Raw genomic sequence first — 23,237 nt, 5'->3', positions numbered from 1 at the left:
ACTAATCTGCTTAACATTTTTCTTTTTTTCTGTTTTTAAATTCAGAATTAATCCAACTTTATGTTGTACTGGCACTCACTGGCCACTCCCCCTGAATTTCCAGGAAAATTTATGAATTTTCTGTCTTTTTCCTTTTTCCTTCCAACGTAGCATTTGTCCTGTATTTCTCATGGCTTTTGGGTTTGCCTCTGATGCTTGCCTCTTGTGCTTAATCACTACTGTTTTCAGTCAGACTCGGGCTCCAGCCATTACCAAGTGTTACTCAGTTTTTCAGTAACATGATAGTAGGAGATAATTGTCAGTCATCATGTGGAGGATTCAGATCACATGTAGAGCTGTTACCAGTTTCATTTGGGTCGTTGGACTTTGATTTGAATATCCGTGACTGACGCTAACAGGCACTTGTGCTCAAAAGGTTATACTGAATGTATATAAATATATATGTACAGTGCCATGAAAAGGTATTTGCCCCGTTCTCAAATTCTTACTTTTTTGTTGTTTTTTAAGTTTTCCCCACTTTTAATTTTTTTTGTTTTTTTCATAACAAATTTTTTTTTTTTTAAATAATATCAGACAAAGGTAACCAACGTAAGCATAAAATACAGTTTTTTTCAAATTGTGATTTTATTTATTAAAGAAAATATAGTGTTCAAAGCTGCTGGCCCTGTGTGAAAATGTAATTGCCTCCCTTGTTAAATCATTAATTAATTGTGGAATTAATGACATTTTTGGGAAAGCTGAGTTTATTTGTTCATTTTTCATTGACCACACTCAAGCCTGATTATCCCCAGACCTGTACAATTCAACATTTCCTTAAATAAAACCTCTATGACAAAGTGAAGTCAGTCAAAAGCTGCAACAAAATGCCACGATCCAAAGAAATTGAAGAACAGATGAACAATAAATTGAAATCTATCAGTCTGGAAAAGGTCCCACAGTCATTTCTAAAGATTTAGGACTCCATGGAACCACAGTAAGAGCCATTATCCTCAAATGGAGAAAACAGTTGTGAACCTTCCCATGAGCGGCCGGCCAACAAAGATTACCCCAAGAGAACAGCAATGTCTCATCCATGAGGCCACAAAGGAACTCAGGACAACTTCTAAAGAATTGCATCCCTCCCTTTCCTCAGTTAAGGTCAATGTTCATGAAACAACAATAAGGAAAAGATTAGGCAAAAATGGTATCCATGGCAGAGTTCCAAGGTGAAAACCACTGCTGACCAAAAAGAAAATAAGGGCTTGTCTTACTTTTGCAACAAACTTTCAAATGATTCCCAATAATTTTGGGAGAATATTCCACGGACTGACGAGACGAATGTTGAACTTATTGGAAGGTGTGTCTCCTTACATCTGGCGTAAATGTAGCACAGCATTTCAAAAAAAGTTGCTGCGTCTAAATATTAGCCATCATACACAATGTCTCTGCCTGTCACATACAGTGCCGTGAAAAAGTATTGGCCACCATCTCAGATTTATGTACAGTCCTGTATTCTTGCATAGTTTCCCTACTTTATTATTTAAGATCATCAAATCAATGTAAATATCAGACAACTATAACCCAAGTGAGCTTAAAATGCAGTTTTTGTGTGTGATTTCATTTATTAAGGAAAAAAAAGTAATCAAAGCTACCTGGCCCTGTGTGAAAAAGTAATAGCCCCCTAAAACTAATAACTGACCATCCTCAGCAGCAACAACTGAAATCAATCTTTTACATCTCTGTGGAGATGTTTTGGCCCACTCTTCCTTGCAGAATTGTTGGGATTCAGCAAAAATTTGGGGTTTTTCGAGCATGAACGGCCTTTTTAAGGTCATGCCACTGCATTTCAATCAATATCAAGTCTGGACTTTGACTAGGCCACTCCAAAACCTTCATTTTGTCAAATTAAGCCATTCAGAAGTTGACTTGCTGGTGTGTTTTGGATGGTTATCCTGCTCCACAACCCAAGAGCGCTTCAGCTTGAGGTCACCAACTGATAGCTGAACATTCTCCTTGAGGATTTTCTGTTAAAAAGCAGAACTCATGGTTCCATCAATCGCAGCAAGTTGTCAAGGTCCTGAAGGAGCAAAACAGCCCAAGACCATCACACTACCACCACCATGTTTGACTGTCGGTAGCCCTAACCCTTGGTGCTACATTCAAGGCAGATGTAACGAGACACACAGCTTCCAAAAAGCTCAACTATCATCTTGTTGGTCCATATAATCTTCTTCTTCTTCTTTTCCATTTCGTCTTGTCTCATTAGGGGTCGCCACAGCGCGTCATCCTTTTCCAAGTAAGCCTATCTCCTGCATCCTCCTCTTGAACATCAACTGCCATCATATCTTCCCTCACGACATCCATCAACCTTCTCATTGGTCTTCCTCTAGCTCTCTTGCCTGGCAGCTCCATCCTCATCATTATTCTACCAATATACTCACTATTTCTCCTCTGGACGTGTCCAAAACATCGAAGTCTGCTCTCTCTAACTTTGTCTCCAAAACATCGAACCTGTACTGTCCCTCTGATGAGCTCATTTCCAATTTGATCCAACCCGGTCATATTCTCACAAAAGTCTTGGAAATCATTCAGATGTTTTTTTTTTTTTTTTTTGCAAAAGGCAGACGAGCCTTTATGTTCTTTTTGCTCAGCAGTGGGTTTAGCCTTGGAACTCTGCCATGGATGCCATTTTTATCCAGTCTCTTCCTTATTGTTGTGTCATGGACACTGACCTTAACTGAGGCAAGGAAGGCCTGCAGTTCTTTAAAAGTCATCCTGCATTCCTCTGTGGCCTCCTGGATGAGTCATTCCTGTTCTCTTGGGGTAATCTTTCTAGGGTGGCCTCTCCTGGGAAGGTTCATCACTGTTCCATAATTTCTCCATTTGATGTTAATGGATCTCCCTATGGTTCGGTGGAATCCTAAAGCTTTAGAAATGGCTTTTGAAGACTGATAGATGTCAATAACTGTTCTTTAATTGTTTGGATCGTAGCATTTTGTTGCAGCTTTTTCAATCTTTTGTTTTTGGTGATTTTGTTGGCCCTGATTCTGTTTTAGTGATTTCTTGATTGAACAGGTCTGGAGGTAATCAGGCTTGGCTATGATCTGTGAAAATTAACCAAAAGTTGTGATTAGTCACACTTAATTGATGATTTGACATGGGGGGTAATTAGTTTTTCACACAGGGCAAGTTAACTTTGAATCGTTTTTTTTTCCTTAATAAATGAAATCACCACGGCACGGTGAGCGATTGGTTAGCACATTCGCATCACAGTTCTGAGGACCCGGGGTTGAATCCGGCCTCGCCTGTGTGGAGTTTGTATGTTCTCCCGGTGGCTGCGTCAGTTTTCTCCGGTTACTCCGGTTTCCTCCCACATCCCCAAAACATGCATGGTAGGTTAATTGACGACTAAATTGCCCATAGGTGTGAATGTGAGTGTGAATGGTTGTATGTTTAAATGTGCCCTGCGATAGGCTGTCGACCAGTTCAGGATGTACCCCGCCTCTCGCCCAAAGATAGCTGGGATAGGCCTCAGCACGCCCGTGTCACTAGTGGGGAGAAGCGGTCTGGAAAATGAATGATTGAAATGAAATCACCGTTTAAAAATAGCATTTTATGTTCACTTGGGTTATATTTGTGATTTACATTTGTTTGATGATCTTAAACTTTAAAGTGGGGAAACTATGCAAAAATACAAGAATCTGAGAATACTTTTTCACAGCACTGTATTTGACGAAGTTACATTCCAACACGTAGCCTAATGAAAACCTGAGTGATGTCAGGTTTGGCTGAAAAGCCCACACATAGTTAACCAAATCAATGTTTTTATTGTATTTTTTGTCTCTGCATTGTTTTCTTTACTTTACCAGCCGCCAACCACGAATCCTCATTTTGTAGAACCAAAACAGATTTGTGATTAAACTTCCATGTGACCATCTGCTCAGGCAATCTGCTGGATGTCATAAAATATCATGTAATATTACTTCCCATGTCAGATCCAAATACATTTAAACACACGGCAGCTCTTCTAGATTTTGCCTTTAAATATTACAACATGAATGATCATTTGCAACATCCACATATCAGTGACAAAAACAAGCGTGGTTGTCCACTTGCACTCCACAGGAAACTAATGGACAATTAAACCACCTGTACAGTTTTAGCACATACAAAAAACAAAAACACATTGCACTGGAATATTTGAAGAAAACTGGTGAGGTTACTTAAAAAAGTTACATTTACTCTACACATTTATTAAATTACAATCCCAGAAAGTTCTGGCAAAATAAGTGGAACGAGGTAGTATTTCCATGGCAGCGACATTAGTAAGACCTGCTCAGTTTGAATGTAATTTATTTCTTACTTTGTATATTTTTGTATAATTTTACTCAATTCTTATGGAATTATATACACCTCTATACGATCAACATTTAAATTGTGCCATTACACAGAAATTCATTTGTATTCTAGTCAGTGAATTTGAGAGAAACAGATGACAGTTTCAATAAACGCACGCAGCATTATCCACCATTCAAGTGATGTAATAAATGCAGCATTTACAGTAGATGCTAAACCAAAAGCTTTCAAACAATGAGAGTGAGCTTCTGATCAATTCAAAACAATGAGCATTCCTTTCATCAAAATTCATGGTTGGTTACGCCTCAAAAGTCCGATCTGCGTGTGACATTAATTTGCTCAATAGACAAAATGAAACAGAGATGACACAATTAACATTCAGTCATCATAAAGATAAATGAGACAAAAAAAGACTGATTAATAAAAATTAACATATAGAGATGATACCGTGATGTTGTACAGTAGTAAATAGTAATGCAGGCGCCACATGCAAACAATCACATATAAAGACCGATTAATAAACCGTCTGTGATTTAACAAGACAAACACTTTGGTTTACAAGCATTCACAGTTTTGCATGGCCCACAAAGAGCAAAGCACCATGTGCATTCTCTCACAGGGCAATTGAAGTAGTCTTCATCTACTCATGGGACACAGAGAAAAGTCCGAGTCAGCACATTTTGTGGCCATTGGTGTGAATGACGGGGGAGAAGCTGGTGTGTTGGGAAGACAATCGATAAGTCCCACGGCACAGCAGAGCAGAAAAGCTGGATGGATTTTCATTACGTGACTCCTTAATATACAGTATATTGTATGTACGGCACAATCGCACACACAAACAATTGTTTAACTGCGGATAGCGATACAAGAGTGTGCTGATTCTCTGAAACATATTTACAGTAATTTCTCTCAGGAGATGAATAAAGTATTGATCTATAACTCATTATTGCTTTTTATATTCATTTTTTGCTAGTAGAGAAATACACAGTGATGCAACAAGTAGTAATTCCAAGTATTCCAGGGGGAAACAATTAGCCATCCTCTTCAATAAGGTAAAAGTTGTTTTTCCTGTATATACATTACAATAATTTGCAAAAGTAAACACTTTTCTCGGAAGTGTTTGGCCTAATTTTTCTGCCTGCATAATGCATATTCAAATGCATATAAAGCATGAAGCAAGCTGCATTATTGTATGTATTTTTGGCTTTTGTAATGGACTAAGCCAGCTTCTACAAGAACATTAGGATTTACAAAATCACGGTTTGCATTTGACTTTTTGTCCACACGCCACACTGATCAAAACAAAACCAAATACAATCTTGGTGGCAACTAAAGACCCCTCAGGGATAAACAGGCCAGTCAAACAAAAACTTTTTAAAGCAAGTAAATGGAACATTTGACCTTTTCTTTCTCTCCTTCACTAGGTTTCATAATGCACTTTGATGAAAAAAGATCTTCAGACACATCTATTATTATCAATCAATTAATCAACCAATGGAGGTTAAGGCTAAATCTTAGCATGTACCCCCGAGTCTTAAGTCATCATCTGAACTAGGGCATTTTGGACAACTGCAAAGCAGACTCTTATAATGTAACTGCAATAGGGAGTCCAATTCCATATTTTCTTTAGAATTTCCCTCCCGTGCTTGTAATCAGCTAGCACAGTGTCCCAAACTCCCAATACTTTGTTCCATCTAATCTATGTCAGTCTTGTTCTCTCACGATGAGTCCATCAAAAAGTCCGCCAAATCAAGAACGATGCGAAGTTCACAGCGAAATGAGGCCTGCCACATGCAGTGAATGCAAACTGCTAATGAGTTCATATAGACTCCGACCACGTTAAGCTTCACCAGTTCATCCTGCATTATTCACTACATCGCTGTTCTGCTCACTCAGCTGTGAGCTCACTGCAGCAGCCGTTATTATAACAGAACCACTGCAGCCTTTTAGATTGAACCGTTTGGACTCATGTACACTCGTCAGTCACTGCACTCGCTACACCTGCCTAATCTAATAAGATCCAATGCATTATAATATAAAACATCTGGGAAGCAAAGAGGCAAATACATTGGATAAAATGGGACGCACTTTAAATATAATTTAAAGTAGGGTTGTCACTATCAATTCTTTTTAGAATCGATTATCCTATAGATATTAGTGTACTCGAGTAATCGCCGCCATTTTTGAGGGCTGGACTTCTATCTTTAAACTGCATATGTTTGGAACTAATTTAAAGTATATCATCAGATCAGAGAACTTCACCATGTTTGTGTTTGGAACAGTCAAAAAGTGAACATGGTGGAAAGACTTAGTGCCTCCCTTGTGGTCTTTCCAGGTGTTGATCTAATGTACTCATTAGATTGCCAACGAATTGGCATGAATAGTGAAGTCATGCAAGCACTTGAATAATGCCCTGCCCACTCAATGAAGCCATTTTCTCATAACTAAATAAACAAATCAGGATCTCTAGTGACCTCTTTAGCTCCTTTGTTTTTTACACCTTTCCGGCTCTTTTATCTCAAAAGTCTGCCAGCCCACATCGTCCCATTGTTATAGGGCCGAAGATCAAGGCAGAAAAATGGTGGAGGCGAGTGATAATTACATACCACAAAAGGGGGCTTGAGATAGGAAGGGGGTTGTTCAATAAAGCTGCAATTAGCAACATGTGAGAAGATGTTGTCATGCAGACCAAATCACATGTTTTGTCTTCAGGAACAGTGCTGGAGACAGAGAAAAAGAGTGGGACAGGCTGAAGTAGGAAAAGGAAGACACTTAAGCGGATCAGACGTAGGCTGTTTAATTATTAAAAAAGCTGAACTAGAATTCCTTAAGCTATCTAGAGTACTCTTTCTTTTCATTTAATGTCCCAATATAACATCGACAGGCCATACCCGACACAATCTTCAGGAAGAGAAGTTGGGTTAGCACCAAAAGCTGAAACCCTCAACAGGATAAGTTATGTATACATTTATGTATGAAATTATTCATGTATTCCACTCTTTTGTCCATTCTGTGACCCCAGGTTCTCCTCTAAGAACCATACCAAAAAAAGCTATGTTCATGAGCTTGAGTATTAACTCTGGAGGTCTATTCACTAAAGTCAGCTGAATTCACTGGGTTTAAAAAATAAAGAAAGAAAGAAAAGTCATTAATGTCAAAAGCAATGCATGAAAATGAGTGCCGTGGTCAAAACTCTCCTCGGAAAGATTTACTTAGGTGCTGACAGATGGGAAGAAAGTGAAGAGGAAGCAAAGCAAATCAATCTGGGCGGAATTTGACAATTACCTAAAGAGGGTCCCTGGCAAACGGTGTGATTGAATAGATGTTCATATATCTCACCCCAGCTCTCAATCACTTCCTCTCATCTCATTTCACTCACTGTCTCTAATGCCGCACATACGTTCACACACTTTTCAATTTATTTTTGATTTAAGATGTGTGATATATGTGTGTATGTGAGTGTGTGCATGCTCACACACAAGCAGTTTTTTAAAAAGATGGCATGATCACCTCATCCATCCCAAAACAAAATAACACACATTGTTTTTTTTCCGGCACCACGTTTGTACAGACTAAACCGCAAATCCACAGTGCATAAAACCCCACCGCAAAACCTCTGCTAACACACAAACACATATTTTGAGAAAACCCACACAACACAGAACCTCTCGCTCGCAGCTTTTTCTGTCATTCGCGTCTCCATGGAGACAGAAAGTAAATTATACGGCCTTCATATGGATACAAACACACACCCAGGCCTTTTCCCCATAATGTAGCCTGGGGAATGACACACACACACACACACACACACACTCAACATGCATGTTTCAAAAACCTTCTTTGTTTTTTGGCTCTCTGTTTATTTTAGTTTTCGGACTTTTTCATCTGTAGGTTGTAACGGTTCGTGCAATTTGCAAATCATTCGACGCTTCCTGCCACACTGCATCTCTTTGTAACTCCTCGTAAGATTGTTAGGTCTATTTACTCACAAGGGCATCAATAAATGGAAAATACATTTCATACTGTACCATTCCAGGGTGTACCCGAGCTCTCGCTCAAAGTCAGCTGGGATAGGCTTCAGCTCGCCTGCGGTATAGAAAATAAATGGATGAATGGATTTGTATGTAGAATAACAGGAAATAAGCATTGCTCATCTATCCATTTTCAACACCGCTTGTCCTCAACTATCTATTGCGTCACCTTTCACACGATGAAGTTCAGTCTGCATACCGTAACGAATGGTAAACCCTGATGTGGTTTGTGTGTAGGTGGGAAGATGATAGCTGGGGTTTAAATGTGTCTTTGACCACTTTGGGTTACAGAGGGTTATTATGTTAGATGAAGACAGTGACATATTTTACAGCTCCAGTTCCAAACAGCAAAAAAAATAACAATTATTAACAATTATAGAATACCGTCATTTTGTGTTTTTGTCAATCCAATTTGTTAGCCTCTTACGTTCAAGTCTAAGTCTAGTCTATGCCAGTTCTATTGTAATTCAAATGGTATGGAACATTTTTATCTGGATTGTTTTATCTTTATTTATAGGCTAAGAGAGCATTTTAGGATGCTTAACATTTTATTTGCGCACGTGCGCATGCTGTGGACCTTAAACTCTCAGCTTTATCGCTTCATCAAAAACACTTAATTCCCTGTAAATCTCTGCATTGCATTATCAGCAGAATGACAACCCAGGAAAATAATGAAGACAAGTAGGAGAAGGTGGACTGAAATAGATACAAGGGAGGCATGTCTGCTTCCTTCAGTATTATAATATTTGCCAGAACATCAAAGTGAAGTCATGCGGCGTTACATTAAAACATCACAAAGACGCCGCTGTTTGTTAGGATCTTGGATGTCTCTCATTCTGCAGTTTCTTTCACACGCTGAACAGGATTAGAGCAGAAATACTACACAAAAAAAGAACTTCTTACGGCATTCGGAAAGTAAGAATGTGGGCCTGCTTTAGTTTACACACGTGAAACCACTGGACATCAGCATAAGTAAACATAGATTTCATGGTTTATTGGGGTACGCTTGTGTGGTACTTTACTGCACAACTTAAATTGTTCTAGTGGTTTCCAGAATATGATTAGGAATATGGACTTCACACCCGCAATATTACCAGCTCACCACTAAAGTGTCTTGGTGAGATTCAGTGGGAACTATTTGTTTTAAATTTACATTATTGCTTATTTATGGGTCACAGCCGTACTTCTGACATCAGTGCTAAAAGTCCTGCAGTAAAAACTATGATATGTACTGTTTTGGCTTTCAATTCTCCCTCGCATAAACGGTGGAAAATTTTGACTTGTTTCTTTGCTGTTGATTTTTTTTTATGAAACAAGAGTGCCAAAAAGAGAATGAAATGAAGGCAGCAGTTTAAGCCAAGGTAGTTGGTCAAACCAGACATAGGTAACTGGAGTTTTAACATTGAGATGACGAGCACATCAGCAGAGGCCGTAAGACAAATGGCAGACATACAGAGGCCGTATTATGCTGTGTAGAGGTAAGATCTGCCAATAGAGGTGTGTTAAGAGAAGAACATGAGAAGTAAAGAATAATACAGGAGGTGACACATGACTTATTAGCAAAGTTATAGCTAAAGACTTTTTGTTTGTTTTTGTTTTGTTTGGGTTTTTTTTTTGCATTTCACAGTGGTTTTACACATGTGAAAAGTAACAATGTTAAAAAAGACACGCATCTGCACATGGAAGACTTGACTGTAATGTTTTTCTTGTCCTAATATTAATAGTGGTTCTCTTACTTTTATACTTGCATGTCATTAAGCATATTACATTTGATTTAACTGCTTGTGTGGGAAATTAAAGGTTTAGGATGGATAGATTGTTTAAGGTATTGTCAAAAAATATACTATATTTCAAAAACTCGGGAAAAACCGCAGGCTAATTTAATAAAATCATCAAAGTGCAGCGATAGCGAATGACACAGCTAGAGAGACCGTTAACGACAATCACGTTTGGTTGTGCTATGATTTGTTATCATCTATCCATTTTCTACCGCTTCTCCTGTTCAGGGTCACAGGTGAGCTGGAGGCAGTGAATGATTGGAACTAAAAGAGTCAAGGATATTATTTCCAAGAAAAGAACATTGGTTAGTTGTGCGGTAATTTGAAACATGTCCAGCAGGCAAAAAGAATTGCTCCCCCCACGTTTTACTACTTTACTATTACAGTAGTTGCGATGTCAGGTTGGAAAAGATTCAGGTAGTTCCATCAAATAGAACTTTTTCGCTGCTGCTCGTTTGCTCTACTAATCCACTAATGATAACTTGTTTACATGCATCAGAAATCTGGCCTCTCACATTAATATGCAGTGCAAATATCTCAGCAGGGGAAGTGTCAACAAGGCTCTTCTGAAAAATTAACTGTATGTTAATTTTTAAAAGGTGTATGCTCTTTCAGTCTACTTTTCTATGTAATGCTGAAATTGTTAACAATAAAGGTAAAGTTGTGTAGCTTATTTTATTTACATTTTGATTCATTTGTTTGCATTCAGAGAAGAGGTGGCATTATAGTCATCATTGATGAATATTGTTCCCCTCACAATTACTCATTGACACTAGCACCGCACATCGATGAAAAAAACAATTACAACAGAGTGAATGCTTGTGTCAAACAAATTTGATGGTGATAAGAAATCCTTTTTTAGATTTTTGTATTCAATTATTTGCCTTGCCTCATTGATTCCATCACCACACTCGTACCTCAAAACACCAGTATTTCAAATCATCTTTCCCCAGTGAAACGAACGGGAATGCCATTAAGCAATAACAAGAATGTTCGTAACGTGTTTTTAATAGTAAAAATAGCACACTATAATATTGTACTTCATAAAAACATACTGAAATGACATTATTCCATCGAATGTAAAGTAATTAAACCTTTTGGGCTTTATTTTTTGCTTCAATTCAATCGACATTGCACTGCTCCTTCTGGTGTGCGTGTATTGGCCACCTGGGGGCACTATAATACAGGCATGCTGATATATTGTACATGGAGTCAGTCTCAGCTCCTCTGTAAGCCGGAGTAATATTTGTCGTTCTTCGCAGAGGATAAAGAATATATGCCTGTGAGTATTGTTATGTCTACACCATTTGTGTTCTGATATTCGTTGCTGACAGCACCAATGATATTTACTAGCCCAGCTATGGCATATTCAATTATGTGTTAGTATTAAGCTAGTGGACCTTAAGGCAAAGTTATATGGTTATTTGAAAAACAACATGCATTTTTCTTTGTTTTATATTTAGTTTGACAGTAAACCTCAACTGGGGTGGTCAATAAGCAGCTTGAAGCCTCTTTTTTGCAGACTTGCTCACTATCTGTCAAACTGCCCCTTGTTTTGAAGAAAGTTCAGTTGAGTCCACTGTCACCATACACTGCACGTATCCCAAATTTTTGTTTGCAAGTCAAAGTAGAGAATCGTCCAAACCGCAGTTCGTATTCCGAAACACTCGTTAGTTGGGTCACTCGTATCATCAGTGTATTTAGTTTTATATTGGCCTTTACACTCACTGCGTTGTGACACAAACATTGGTGTTGGCAAAACATTGTGATAATGTTTTATTGTTACTCTGTGATACCCACTCTTAATGTGTGTTCAGCCCCGATGGGGAATTATAAAAATACATTACAGTCTCAATACTCTCCACCAGGATTCATTAGTGGCTTACCACCTCGAGGCATTGTTTGATTGTCATGAGATGGATCGTGCAACCCTCAATCCCACAAAGTTGAAGCGCACCTTGTAAAATAGCATCTAGCTGCTACAGTATTTACTCACTGGATTGAGAGGAAAGGGGCACTTATTCCAAGAGGAGTCTTGTCAGCTGACTGCCTCTTCTAACAGACTTTTGGTCGAAGCAGAAAGGGAAAAACAGCTCTGAACGTGATATTCATGTATTATTGAGCAGAAATCCTTAAAATAGCATTAAACTGACAAAGGGGGTGTTCGGACAACACTGCCAACAAGGCCCACAGGTAAGACGCACAAGAGCTACCCGACAGACAACCAAACAGACGTTATCCACCACCCGGCTGTAATGTGTTCCTGGTTAAAATGTCCAAAATCCATTGAGGTTAACTATCAGACAGGTTTCTGTAAGGGAAGTGCTTTCATGAAAAGGAAAGGCAGCGTTTTCAAGTGGCAGAATGCATGAATACACACCAGACAAAGTACAGTGCATGCCAACTTCGGCCTAAAGATTGCCGCCATGAACTATCCTTTTACTTATTCTCATGGTCAACTTTCATGTGGCACCATTACTGCCTATTCTTGCGATGTTGAGAACATTCAAAATGCAAAGCTACCACGATTGCAGCACTTCCCCTCACAGCCAGGAGATAAACACAGAGATTCAAAGCATATTAAATCAACTTCCTACTTTCTTTTCTCTCCAATCCAACCAACGGCATTAATGTTGTTTACCGGGTTGGAAATTGGCAGTACAGGAATTTACCTTATTGAATGAGTCGGCGCATGAAGTCAGCCAATGTGGGATTTTACTTCGCTATTAAATTATGCAAAATGATGCTTCTGCTGTAATTCAACATCATCTAGTCCAAGCTCCACTGCTGTTTGTATGAGTTGGTATGGGCACATTTTTAGCGCTACCTATGGATGCACGTGGTGTGCACAAGCCCTAGTTCACTCATTGATGTAGATGAAGGCAGACTTAGATGTTACTGTAGTTTCCTTGATGTTACTGTAGTTTCCTTGATGAAGGATCACTCTCTACACAAAACAATGCAGTCCTGAATTATTACACAAGCATAATTTTCTACTTATGTCACCTCTCTTCTTGCTCATACAGAAAATAAACTGATGTCATCACCACCTATTACCTAGTCATTCAATTGTTTTTTTTTTTTAACAAATGGGTGTTAATCGGGCTTGAATCGCAGCAATATTAACAGTATATAGTTATATTCTAAAACTACATTTATGCATGTTTTTTCATTTCATATTTAAGAAAACAAATCTGAGTGAGAGCTCAGACAGCTTGAACACTTGGCAGCCATATTAATACATGTCAATCATATTTGTTGTCAAGACTGAATGGTCAATAAACCCTCGAGTTACATTCTGTCAGGACATGTCATTTAATCTTTCAGCTCCACGCATCCATCACGTCACTCACATGCATATTGAGAGACTGAGCCACACAAAAGCAATTTATTTTCGGCTTCTGTGTGACAATTCATTAATCAATTGTTTGTAGTAATATATTTTGAAAGACACAAAAAGTGATCAATGAACACATTGACAAGACCAATAATGTCTTTCTGGAAGTCACCATGAAACAATAACATTCCCTGTTTTGGTTCCTGTGTGTTTTCTTCACTGCATCAAACACAAGGCAGTGTGGTAGCAAACCCATACACTGGGCACCTGTCTCCCAGCCCTCATTACTGGTCCAGCTGCACCACAGCCCACTTGGATTACATATTGTCCACACAGAGAGTAATTTAAGTAGGGTCCCTAAAGGAGTGGACAATGTAATAATTGTCCCTAAAATGACCCACTTTCCAAAGCGTTCCCAGCTTGGAAGTTGTATAACAGTTATCATTATTTTGCATGAAGAGAAAAAAAAACATGCACATAGTTTATATGAATTCATCCATTTTTTTACTCTTATCGTGTTCAGGGTCATAGGTAAACCAGAGGTTATTTTAGCTGACTTTATGTTAGAGATGGGGTACAGTCTGGACTGGTCACCTGTCAATCACAGGTCAGTGCAGATACATTACAAGTACTAGACATGGTCCCTGATTTTGCTCAGCAGAAAGTGTTTATAGCAAGTAAAGCCATGTCAAACCCAATAGGCACTGTACTGTAAGATGTCAAAGCCTAAACCCTGATTTTGATTAAAATGTCTCTGTGATTTACTAAACGTCAGCGTGGATTTGCTCCAGTTACCAGCGAGTTACCAGCGACCCAAATAAGAACAAGCGGTATAGAAAATGGATGGATGATGTCAATACTGTCAATACTTTTGCTGTACCTTCCCTGCCTTTTGCTGTACCTTCCCTGCCTTGCTATGGTAAAGAGTTACATTGGTAGCCACCATCAAGCATAAAAGCACTTCATAGCACCACTTTCCACCTGCAAACTGTCAACCCCCGTCACACACACACACACACACACACTGTATATAGCACTTAAGAAGATGATAGCAACATTCTACACGGAATTCTCAGCTTGAGACCAACAGAGTCAAACACACAAGCTGGCAGAGGTCAAATCGGATTCAGACGTTCTGCCCACACTGCAGATCTGTGTCATCAAACCTCAGCAAAAGGCAGGGAGGTGTGTTTTTGACGTGTGGGAGAGACGCAGAAGCATATAAGCTCTATTTCATTCATGGCCCTTGAAAGCAGGTGGAACATTAGAGAGGTGGTGAGAAAAGAAAAAGAAGTTGATAGACAGAAGGCAAGAAAAAAAATGGCTTGCTAATGAGAACCATCAGGTGTCGATCGAGACCACGTATTCATAAATCCTGTCATGTTTGACACAATGAGACGCTTCCTTGCTGGTGTCAACAAATAGTGAGCACATTATAAGCTCTACTGCTTTGCATTCTCTTCGTTAGAAATGGTAAGGTTTAGGGCTGTGCACGAATCGGTAGGGACTCGAATTGGCATTTGAATGGGCGTTGAAAAGCGATCGTCAAAAATGTGGATTTTCAGACTTGAATCTTAGAATATCACACTGATTACAAGAGATGTAACTGCTACCGCGCTGCATTTACCTGAAAAAAATATATGTATTGCTGCAGAATCAGGACATGGGAGCAAACAGCATTTTAAAAGATGTTTTATTTACCTCTCGGGTTTCAACCTCTCTAACTATACACTACGTGGGTGTACAGTATATTCATCTGCGAGGGGTTGGGAGAGGGGCAGACGGGGACAGTTGGATACAGCCTATGTCATATCAAAGCGATGGACTGTTTTGTTTTAATGCTGAATCCCAGCAGTAGGGGGCGCCCAAAATCGCAGATTATAGCTTTAAAAAGAGTTCTGCAACATTTTTGTGACTTTCATAACGGCACCGTCATTGTAGTGTTACCAACTATTCGATGAAATTTTATGTCTTTTAAATCTTCGTGGACATTTGTTTTAACTACATTTTTATCAAAAATATGATTAATACTTAATAACAATGTCCAAACCTCAAGTCAATGGAAAAATAAGATTAAAATTCTTGCAATTGAGAAAAATAGGAACAAAGTTTCTACATAGCCCCCCAAACATAGACACACACACACCTGTACTTCATGCCCGTGTGTTTCCCCGTGGACTCCTTGAGTGAGATGTGGCGTGGAGTGAAGGAGCCAAAGCTGCGAGCGATGATGGCCACCGTGCGGAACTTGGCCCTGGCTTGGTTGACCACACTGGGGCTGGTGGCGCTCTGCTTGCTGTGGTCCCCATTGCCCCTCTTCAGGTTGTGGTCTGTGCAGGCGATGGACACCTGCATGACTGAGCTTCCAGCAAGGAGAAGAGGGGGGTCAGCAGGAAAAAGTACAGGTGGGTAAGATCAGACTCTCTTGAATCCCCGGCTTCTTCTGGAGGAAGTGCGGGTGTTCAGGCTTAAGTTTTGCAGGAGACTGATGGAGTTTCCGGTTGCTGCGTCTCCATGCGCATCACATTTCTCTGTGCAGCAATAGAAAGCTTTTGCTCTTTTCTAATGCTCTCATATCAAGTCTTTCTTTGTAGGAGGAAAAGAAATGGAACGGTCAGCAATCAAAAGCCTTGAAGACTGCATTTCTTGGTTGCTTACTGAGCAATCTCCAAGTTATTCCCTCGATGGACTTTCTCTTCTCCAGTCTGATGCTTCTAATGCCGCTTCCAGCTGCAGAATGACAATCAGAGGAGTTGGAGGGAGCAATGGAAGGAAGAGAGAGTGAGAGAGAGGAAGAGATGCTGCACTCTCGCTGCTCTGACTGTGGAGAGCGTTGGTGAGGGAGGAGGAGGAGGGTGGAGGGGAGAGGGTCAGAGAGGAAAGAGGAAACAAGATGGGGGTGGGGGAGTCACGCTGTGGTCCTCCCAGGGTGCACAGTTACATATGTGCCATCAGCACTTTTCGCACTCACTTCTTTTTCTTCTTCTTCTTCTTCTTCTTCTTCTTCCTTACTCAGAATCTTCAAACGGTGGATCCCTGTCCGCTTGATCACCTCCCACTGTCCCTAAAACCTGCACCAGATTCGGATGTTGCCCTTCCAGCACTCCCTCTGGTTCTTGTTTTCCTCAGAGGCGCCATCAACAGCGCACCTTCAGCGAAGGTGGGAGGTTTTCATTACAGCATACACCTCCCACTCCCACTCTCTGTCTGTTTTCTCTTCAGCTCCCACTGCACCAGTCTCACTCACAAGGCTTGGTGACTTTCTGTCAACTGCCCCATAGCTTTCAAACAATCCCTCACGTTTTCTCCATAGCAATCGTGTTTCGATTTGTGCCTTTTTCATCTTTGTCCTCATTCTTGGCTCGAATAGTCACTCTAACTAACATGCATTTATCTTAATTCTTGCTTGCTGCACTCCCTGCGCTCTTTTTTATTTTTTCCCAAGTACAAAGAGCAATGTGGGCACTCTCCCCTGGAGTGGACCAGAAATTGACTGCATCATCCTTTGCAAGAAAAAAGAAAATCCTCTTTTGTTCGCATGCTGCACAAGCCAGAATTTGACTTGAAAATCCACTCCAATGTGTGCAAGAGAAAATACATATTTGTTAACATTAAATTGTCATTTTCTCTCCTGATCCCCTCACACACGCTCTACATCTAATTCTCACAGGCGGCCACAAATCAAAGTGAACTGGCGAGAGTTGTATGTTTGAGTTGGGGGAGGTGTGGAGGTTTCAGAATGTGCAGATAGAAAATGACTTCAAGCAACTAGCAAATCAGGCTGAGGCGAATCACAACTATTTTTATGCATGCTTCACTACAGTAAACAGCACAGTGTTTTTAGTGTAGGTGTTGTCACAACAATGGTAATATTTAGTGCTTTCCAGTATATCCAAAAAATGAGTATTATCACATTTAGTGTGATCCACCAATACAGTCAATAAATATTGTGAAGAAAATGTTAGGGTGTTGACACTGTGTCACTGTCAAAGTCAAGGACTGGCTAATCCGTGGCAGGTCTTAAAGCCACAAAGTTCCTCTAAATTGCTGGAAATGGGCCATTGGTAGTATAGTGGTTCCCATGTCTGACATTTTTGCTGTTGACATAGACTCAATTCCCATTTAACGGCTCATTCACAATCACTACCTGTGATTAACTAGCAACTAGTGCAGGATATTGTCCCCCTTGTCACATTTTGGTGATGAGTGCGTGGAGAGGAAATGTTTGTGTTGGGGAGAACAAGTGTTTCTGCACTGCTACGGAGGTCTGCTGCTGCGTAGTTCAATGTTTTGTCGTGACTTTCAATAACAAGTGGTGTTACATGTTGTTGATTCTTTAATTGGACACAATAATAGCAACATTGTCATTTCGTAATTACTACACTACCTGTTTTGTTGAAGGCAAGCAGTGGAAATACCTTCCAACGAGCAGCATTATTTTAAACGACTCAGCCAATTGTGGTTAATTCTGAGCTGTTTTGCAAGTTGGTGTGCATCAAGCATGCAGTGAGGAGATGAGTACAAGCAAGAACATACAGCGCCAGCTGAAAATGTGCTTGAAAGCAAGAAAATAACATGGCAAAGAAGGGGGTCTGTCATATACTGCCTGCAGTTACTTTCAGTGGTACCACGGCCCATTTACCTCCCGTAAGTCACCCTTTTCCTCGTTCCCTTTTTGAGTCCTGTGTCTCCTTGTTCCAGTGTGTTTTCCCCCCGTGTTCCTGATCCACGTAATTCCTGCCGCCAAGTCAGCCGCCTGTCCTCACCACTGTCTGCCACCTGTCCACACCGCCGCCTGCCAACCCACCTAGGACCACCGCCATTACCTTTAATCAATAAACTATTTATCCTTTCACATCTGCCTCCGACTGCTCTTGGATCCAGCCACTCTCTATTCGTGTCAGAGTCGGCGCTGGTATACTGTATAACGTATTTAACTTTGGGATCACTGACAGTGTACAATGGGGATGGTAGTCTATTGTTTGAATCTGCAATATTTGCATTGATGTGAATAGAAATGAGAGCATTGTATTTCTTTGTTTCATCCATGCCTAACTTTTTTTCTTTTCTTTTTTAAAATCAGACATGATACTCTTCGGAAAACACTACTCTTTAAACTTCAATTTCGGTCCTTTACAATAAAGTCTTCACATCATCACAATCCCCTGCCTGTCTGACTTTCTCCACCCGAGTACACTCATGTTCGGAGCCTCAAGATATCAATCGCACTTAAAGTGAATGGCTACACTCTATCCCTTCTCTTTGATATGGATTCCCAACCATCCGCATATGTTGCACTGAACCCTAACATGCTTTATTCTCAAGTCTGCTACGATTATGCTCTCTCATCTCCCCCCAAATGAGAAGCAGAAAAGTGCTTAGTGGTCTGTGGATGCGGACTGAGTTACTGTGCTGGAGTGTGTGGAATACATCTACGCAGAGCTAACAAAGCAAAACAGAGCAACACATTGAGGTCAGGCTGGTTTATAACACTGCAAAAATGGCACAAACGACACAAGCCGCTGTCCAACGGTAGAAATTACAGAGAATTATTCCACACTGGCGGGCCAAAATCTGTCTGAAAATCAAATGTCATCAGAAAACAAATTGTTTGTTTTTTTTCTCTGCGGACATCATTTTTAAGTCTACAACTATGGAAGAAGTTCCAATGTTCACAACATTAGAAATATCCTTTAAACTATCAGACCAGGGCAGGGGTCCACCTATTGCTAACATGCATACATTCATCAGCTGATAGAAATTACAGTAATGTCTGCTCGGTTACACAACAATGCATACACATTTTGTTTGATACATCCCATTATAGATACACACCCAGCTCTTCTTATAAACATATAGTTGCATTACACTTAGTCACACCGATACAACATCCGCACAAAATATCAACAGAGGGTACGTTGGGAAGTTCACTGCAGGTGCACTCTCTGCACCCCGGAACCTTCGAAAACTCGGGGCGTTGTTGGAGTGTGCCGTTCGATACAAGTAGAACTGACACATTCAATATGGCAGATGTACTGCCGTATCCCTGCCAATAGCCAGAATGGAACGCGCTCTGTCTCTGAGTACCGCAATCTTGGGGCGCTGTGAGAGCGTCAGACTGAATTTCCGAACGTACCCAGACACCGAGGCGAAGCTAAGATTGGTCCAAGACTGCGTGATGTCACGACAGGAAGCAGTCTTTGGACTATAAGAGACTATGACTAAAAAAACCTCTCTTTCGCACGGACACTATTAAGAGCTACGTGTATAAGATCCCAGCGCTGGGCCTTCCCCAACATTATTGTTTGACTCTGTATTTTGAAATAAATTGTTACACTTTTTTATCCGGCCTAATCATTGAAGAATCACCTTGACCAGAATAAAAGAACCGCGTAATGGAGGTTTGAACGGTCGACAAGCGAAACCCGGGCTGTGACCATTCTTTGCTGTCTCTTTTTGTACCTCTAACACAGCCTATGCCCTTTGCTTGTCCCTTTGTCTCTGCCTCTTCTCGGAGTTGTATGACACAAGAAGACAGGTCAACATCGGGCAGTCGGCCGTCTGCCATGTCACTGGAAACTGCCCAAAGGGCTGTACTGTTCTCACTGTGCTGTATGGACTGAAGTGGTTGTGGCAGCAGAATGGCTAATGGGGTGTTAGCATTTAGTGTGGACTACTGTAATGTATCAAGTGAAAAAAATATATAAATTATAATTAAAACTTGCAAAATCTACAACTGAGATTTGGGGTTCAGATATGTTAAAACCTTAAAAGCTTAATATTTTAGTTAAAATGTATGCGGACCTAAGGGTAAGGGTGGACTGGTCAACAGTCAATCACAAGGCACAACAATCAAACAACCATTCACACTCACATTCCACAATACTGTCTTTTGCTTGTTTAAAACTACAATATTAAGTAGAGACACCATTAACACATTTCTTTTGAATTGAACAATAAAAAAAAAAAAAAGCTTGACATAAAAATATTAAGTAGAGTCAGGTTGTCAACCATCATATTACCATTGATGACACAAGTTATATTCCCAATTATTCAGGCACACTGGGATGGGCACAATGTACACATATGGGGCAAGAGCTACTTACGAAAGTGAAGTTTGAATTTAAGTAAATAAATAAATGAGTGTTATTTTTTTACAGGGGAAATGTTACATAAGACAGAGTATAGATGTCAGATTGAAGGGCCTGCCTGTGCCACGTTGTCATGCTGAAGGGCAGTTGCTCAAAGGCACCTCGACAGCCCTCAAGATAGAAAAATGGCCTCTCTCCAGTAAGCAGTCATCCGCAGGGAGTTTGAACCTACATCCCTGCCGGCCAAGGCCACTTTTTCTCTTATTTATTATCATTATTCAGTTATTTATGGTAAATTGAACGAAGTTGCTATGAGGCATAGAATCATCATACATGGAGCGATTTAGTTGATTCCTATCATTAAAATCCATCAGCATGTAAAGGTGTGAACATGGCAAAAAACACTTGTAATGAATGTTCCAATATTATCTTTCTTCGTATATGATTGCATTCCCTCGGCAATTGTCTGTTACTCGTGGGGCATACATCCTTGGCAGTTGGAATGTATGCACATGCTTGCTGATGTCACACATTACTCCAGGGAAGATTTACTGTACTCCCAGATCATTTGTATCCATGAAGCATGACGGCCGAGACACCATGTGGCATGGATGCCAAAGCCGTAAGCATGTTACACTGATGGGTCTTGGCCTTGGGACGCTTTGAAGCTATGATCCCATGCGTCTGTAGTGAGGCTCGTTCATTTCCTTCCCCTTACCAACTCAGCATCTTAGTCAGGCAGAGCACACTGAGCCCGTGAAGGATTGTAAATTGTACAGTGACCCATCACTGAACAGCATAATTGGGTTTAATAGACTGTAATCGTGGCTCATTTCATATAGGAGGCAACAAATTGAGAAGTTAAATAAGTAATAGAGGTGTGGAAAGCAAGGCAATTAAAATAAGGTGCAGGTACTGTAAGCTACTCTCGAGTGGAAAGAAAGCTGACGGCTATTCTAAAAATTTACACTTCAGCTTGAAATTGAAGTTTTTACTCTTATTAAGTGGTTGAGCAATGGCCTGTTTTATAGCAAGAAAAAACACCAAAGAATGTGTCTTGTACTTATACTATACTATACTATACTATACTAATTCTTACATATACTATCAACATTAACCCTTAAAATTAAACCACATTGCTCCCTAACACAATCAAGCTTTTCCTAATCAAAGTGTGTTTGGTGTCATATCATGAATGAAATAAAAAAAACAGAATTACAATTTACTCAAATGTGCCTTCCATGGAGATAATCTTGAATATTAAAACTCTGCACGATAACACAATGATACACACTTGGTCAAAATTACAAAGGTAACCAATTAGACATTATTCTCAAAGGAGCAAAAGTCATGCAGGCTTGAGTGTTCTGATCAACAGTGGAGTCAAAGTGTCCCAAACTTTATCCATAACAGCACTTTTGTTATCATTACCCAGCCGTTGAAATGTAATTAGAATCTGACCCCACGTGTACACATCTGTATATAGAGTACAGTAAGTAACTCATCCTTTCTGTGTATAGGGTACGGATAACCATTTAGTAAGTCGAAATGGATGCCACACACCTCACTATAAGGTAGTAAAAGCCTGAGATTTCCCCCATTCAATGACTGAAGAAAGAAAATGGTACTAATGGGAAAATTATTTATATAAAAGAATACAAATAAAAATAATATATATAATACAAATAAATATATACATCCATTTCCTACATGGCTTGTCTTCATTAAGGTCGCAATGAGATGCTGATGATTATTATTATTATTATTATTATTATTATTATTATACCATCACAATGTATCCTTCTGTGATCACATCACAAAAAAACAAACTCAAAGAAAAAGGAAAAGGAAAACAAATGTGGTTTTACCCTTTAGATGCTCACTGAGCTATCTCGTGAGTCATTATCATGTGTGACATCTACCAGATGCGTTGGCATCTGGTAGATGTCACACATGATTATGGTTGGAATTCCAAGTTTTGGTTGACTTTTGAGGCATACATTGTACTAGGTTACTTCATAATGTGTCTAATGAGGGTGTAAAATTGTTACGCAGTAAAGCGATAAAATAAAAAGGAAAACGTGGAACCGAGTACGACAATATGAAAGGTTGACTAATGGACTTCGGTTATTACCCTTTTTAATTTTCTATTAATTTTCTACAGGAAATAATTAATTGGTGGAGGGGAGTGATTATCTTACGCAAAATTGAAACATAAAATGTAGAAGGGCTGCCAATTGTATCTCAGTGGCACACAGTAGCTTACCAGGAAGTGCACATTCCTTAACAGGAGTCAACATTCTTCATTGTAAAAATGAATACGCTACAAGCTTGTCCTACGGTTTCCTAGTCATCCCTGCTACTAATTACACACTATGAAATAATTTGGCGTTACATCCAGTAAATGCACATTTGCAGGGCTCAACTTTTCTGTAAGGCAAACTTGTGTGTCATTTGCGACTAAATGCCTGACGTAATAGTTCTTCTCCAACTTGGACCATGTAGCCTAATGAGAATGTACTCCCACGCCTCAGCTAAAGAGTCTTCAGATATGGACACTTGATATTGAAGAGTGGCAACAACCACAGAAAGCCATCATCCCTGCAATAGCATTGCTATGGAAACAATATGGAAGTGTAGGTGTGTGTAGGTGTGTGTGTGTGTG

General features: G+C 39.9%; 1 protein-coding gene across 5 annotated transcripts in view; it reads right to left on the bottom strand.

Annotated features, from left to right (window-relative positions):
- The window catches only part of kcnab1a (potassium voltage-gated channel subfamily A regulatory beta subunit 1a), an 83,846-nt gene that overhangs the window by 36,610 nt on the left and 23,999 nt on the right, over positions 1-23,237 (bottom strand). Inside the window, exon 1 of one of the 5 annotated variants that reach the window (XM_061682295.1) lies at positions 15,628-16,190. The exons of the other annotated variants lie outside the window; for them this stretch is intronic. Within the exon in view, the coding sequence (XP_061538279.1) occupies positions 15,628-15,836 (209 nt within the window). The 5' untranslated portion in view covers positions 15,837-16,190. Of the gene's footprint in view, positions 1-15,627; positions 16,191-23,237 lie in introns of those variants that run through there. 5 annotated transcript variants of the gene reach the window in all.

This window comes from Phycodurus eques, chromosome 7 (assembly GCF_024500275.1).
Source record: "Phycodurus eques isolate BA_2022a chromosome 7, UOR_Pequ_1.1, whole genome shotgun sequence".
Lineage (NCBI taxonomy): Eukaryota > Metazoa > Chordata > Actinopteri > Syngnathiformes > Syngnathidae > Phycodurus > Phycodurus eques.
This window is presented reverse-complemented; position numbering and strand designations above follow the sequence as displayed.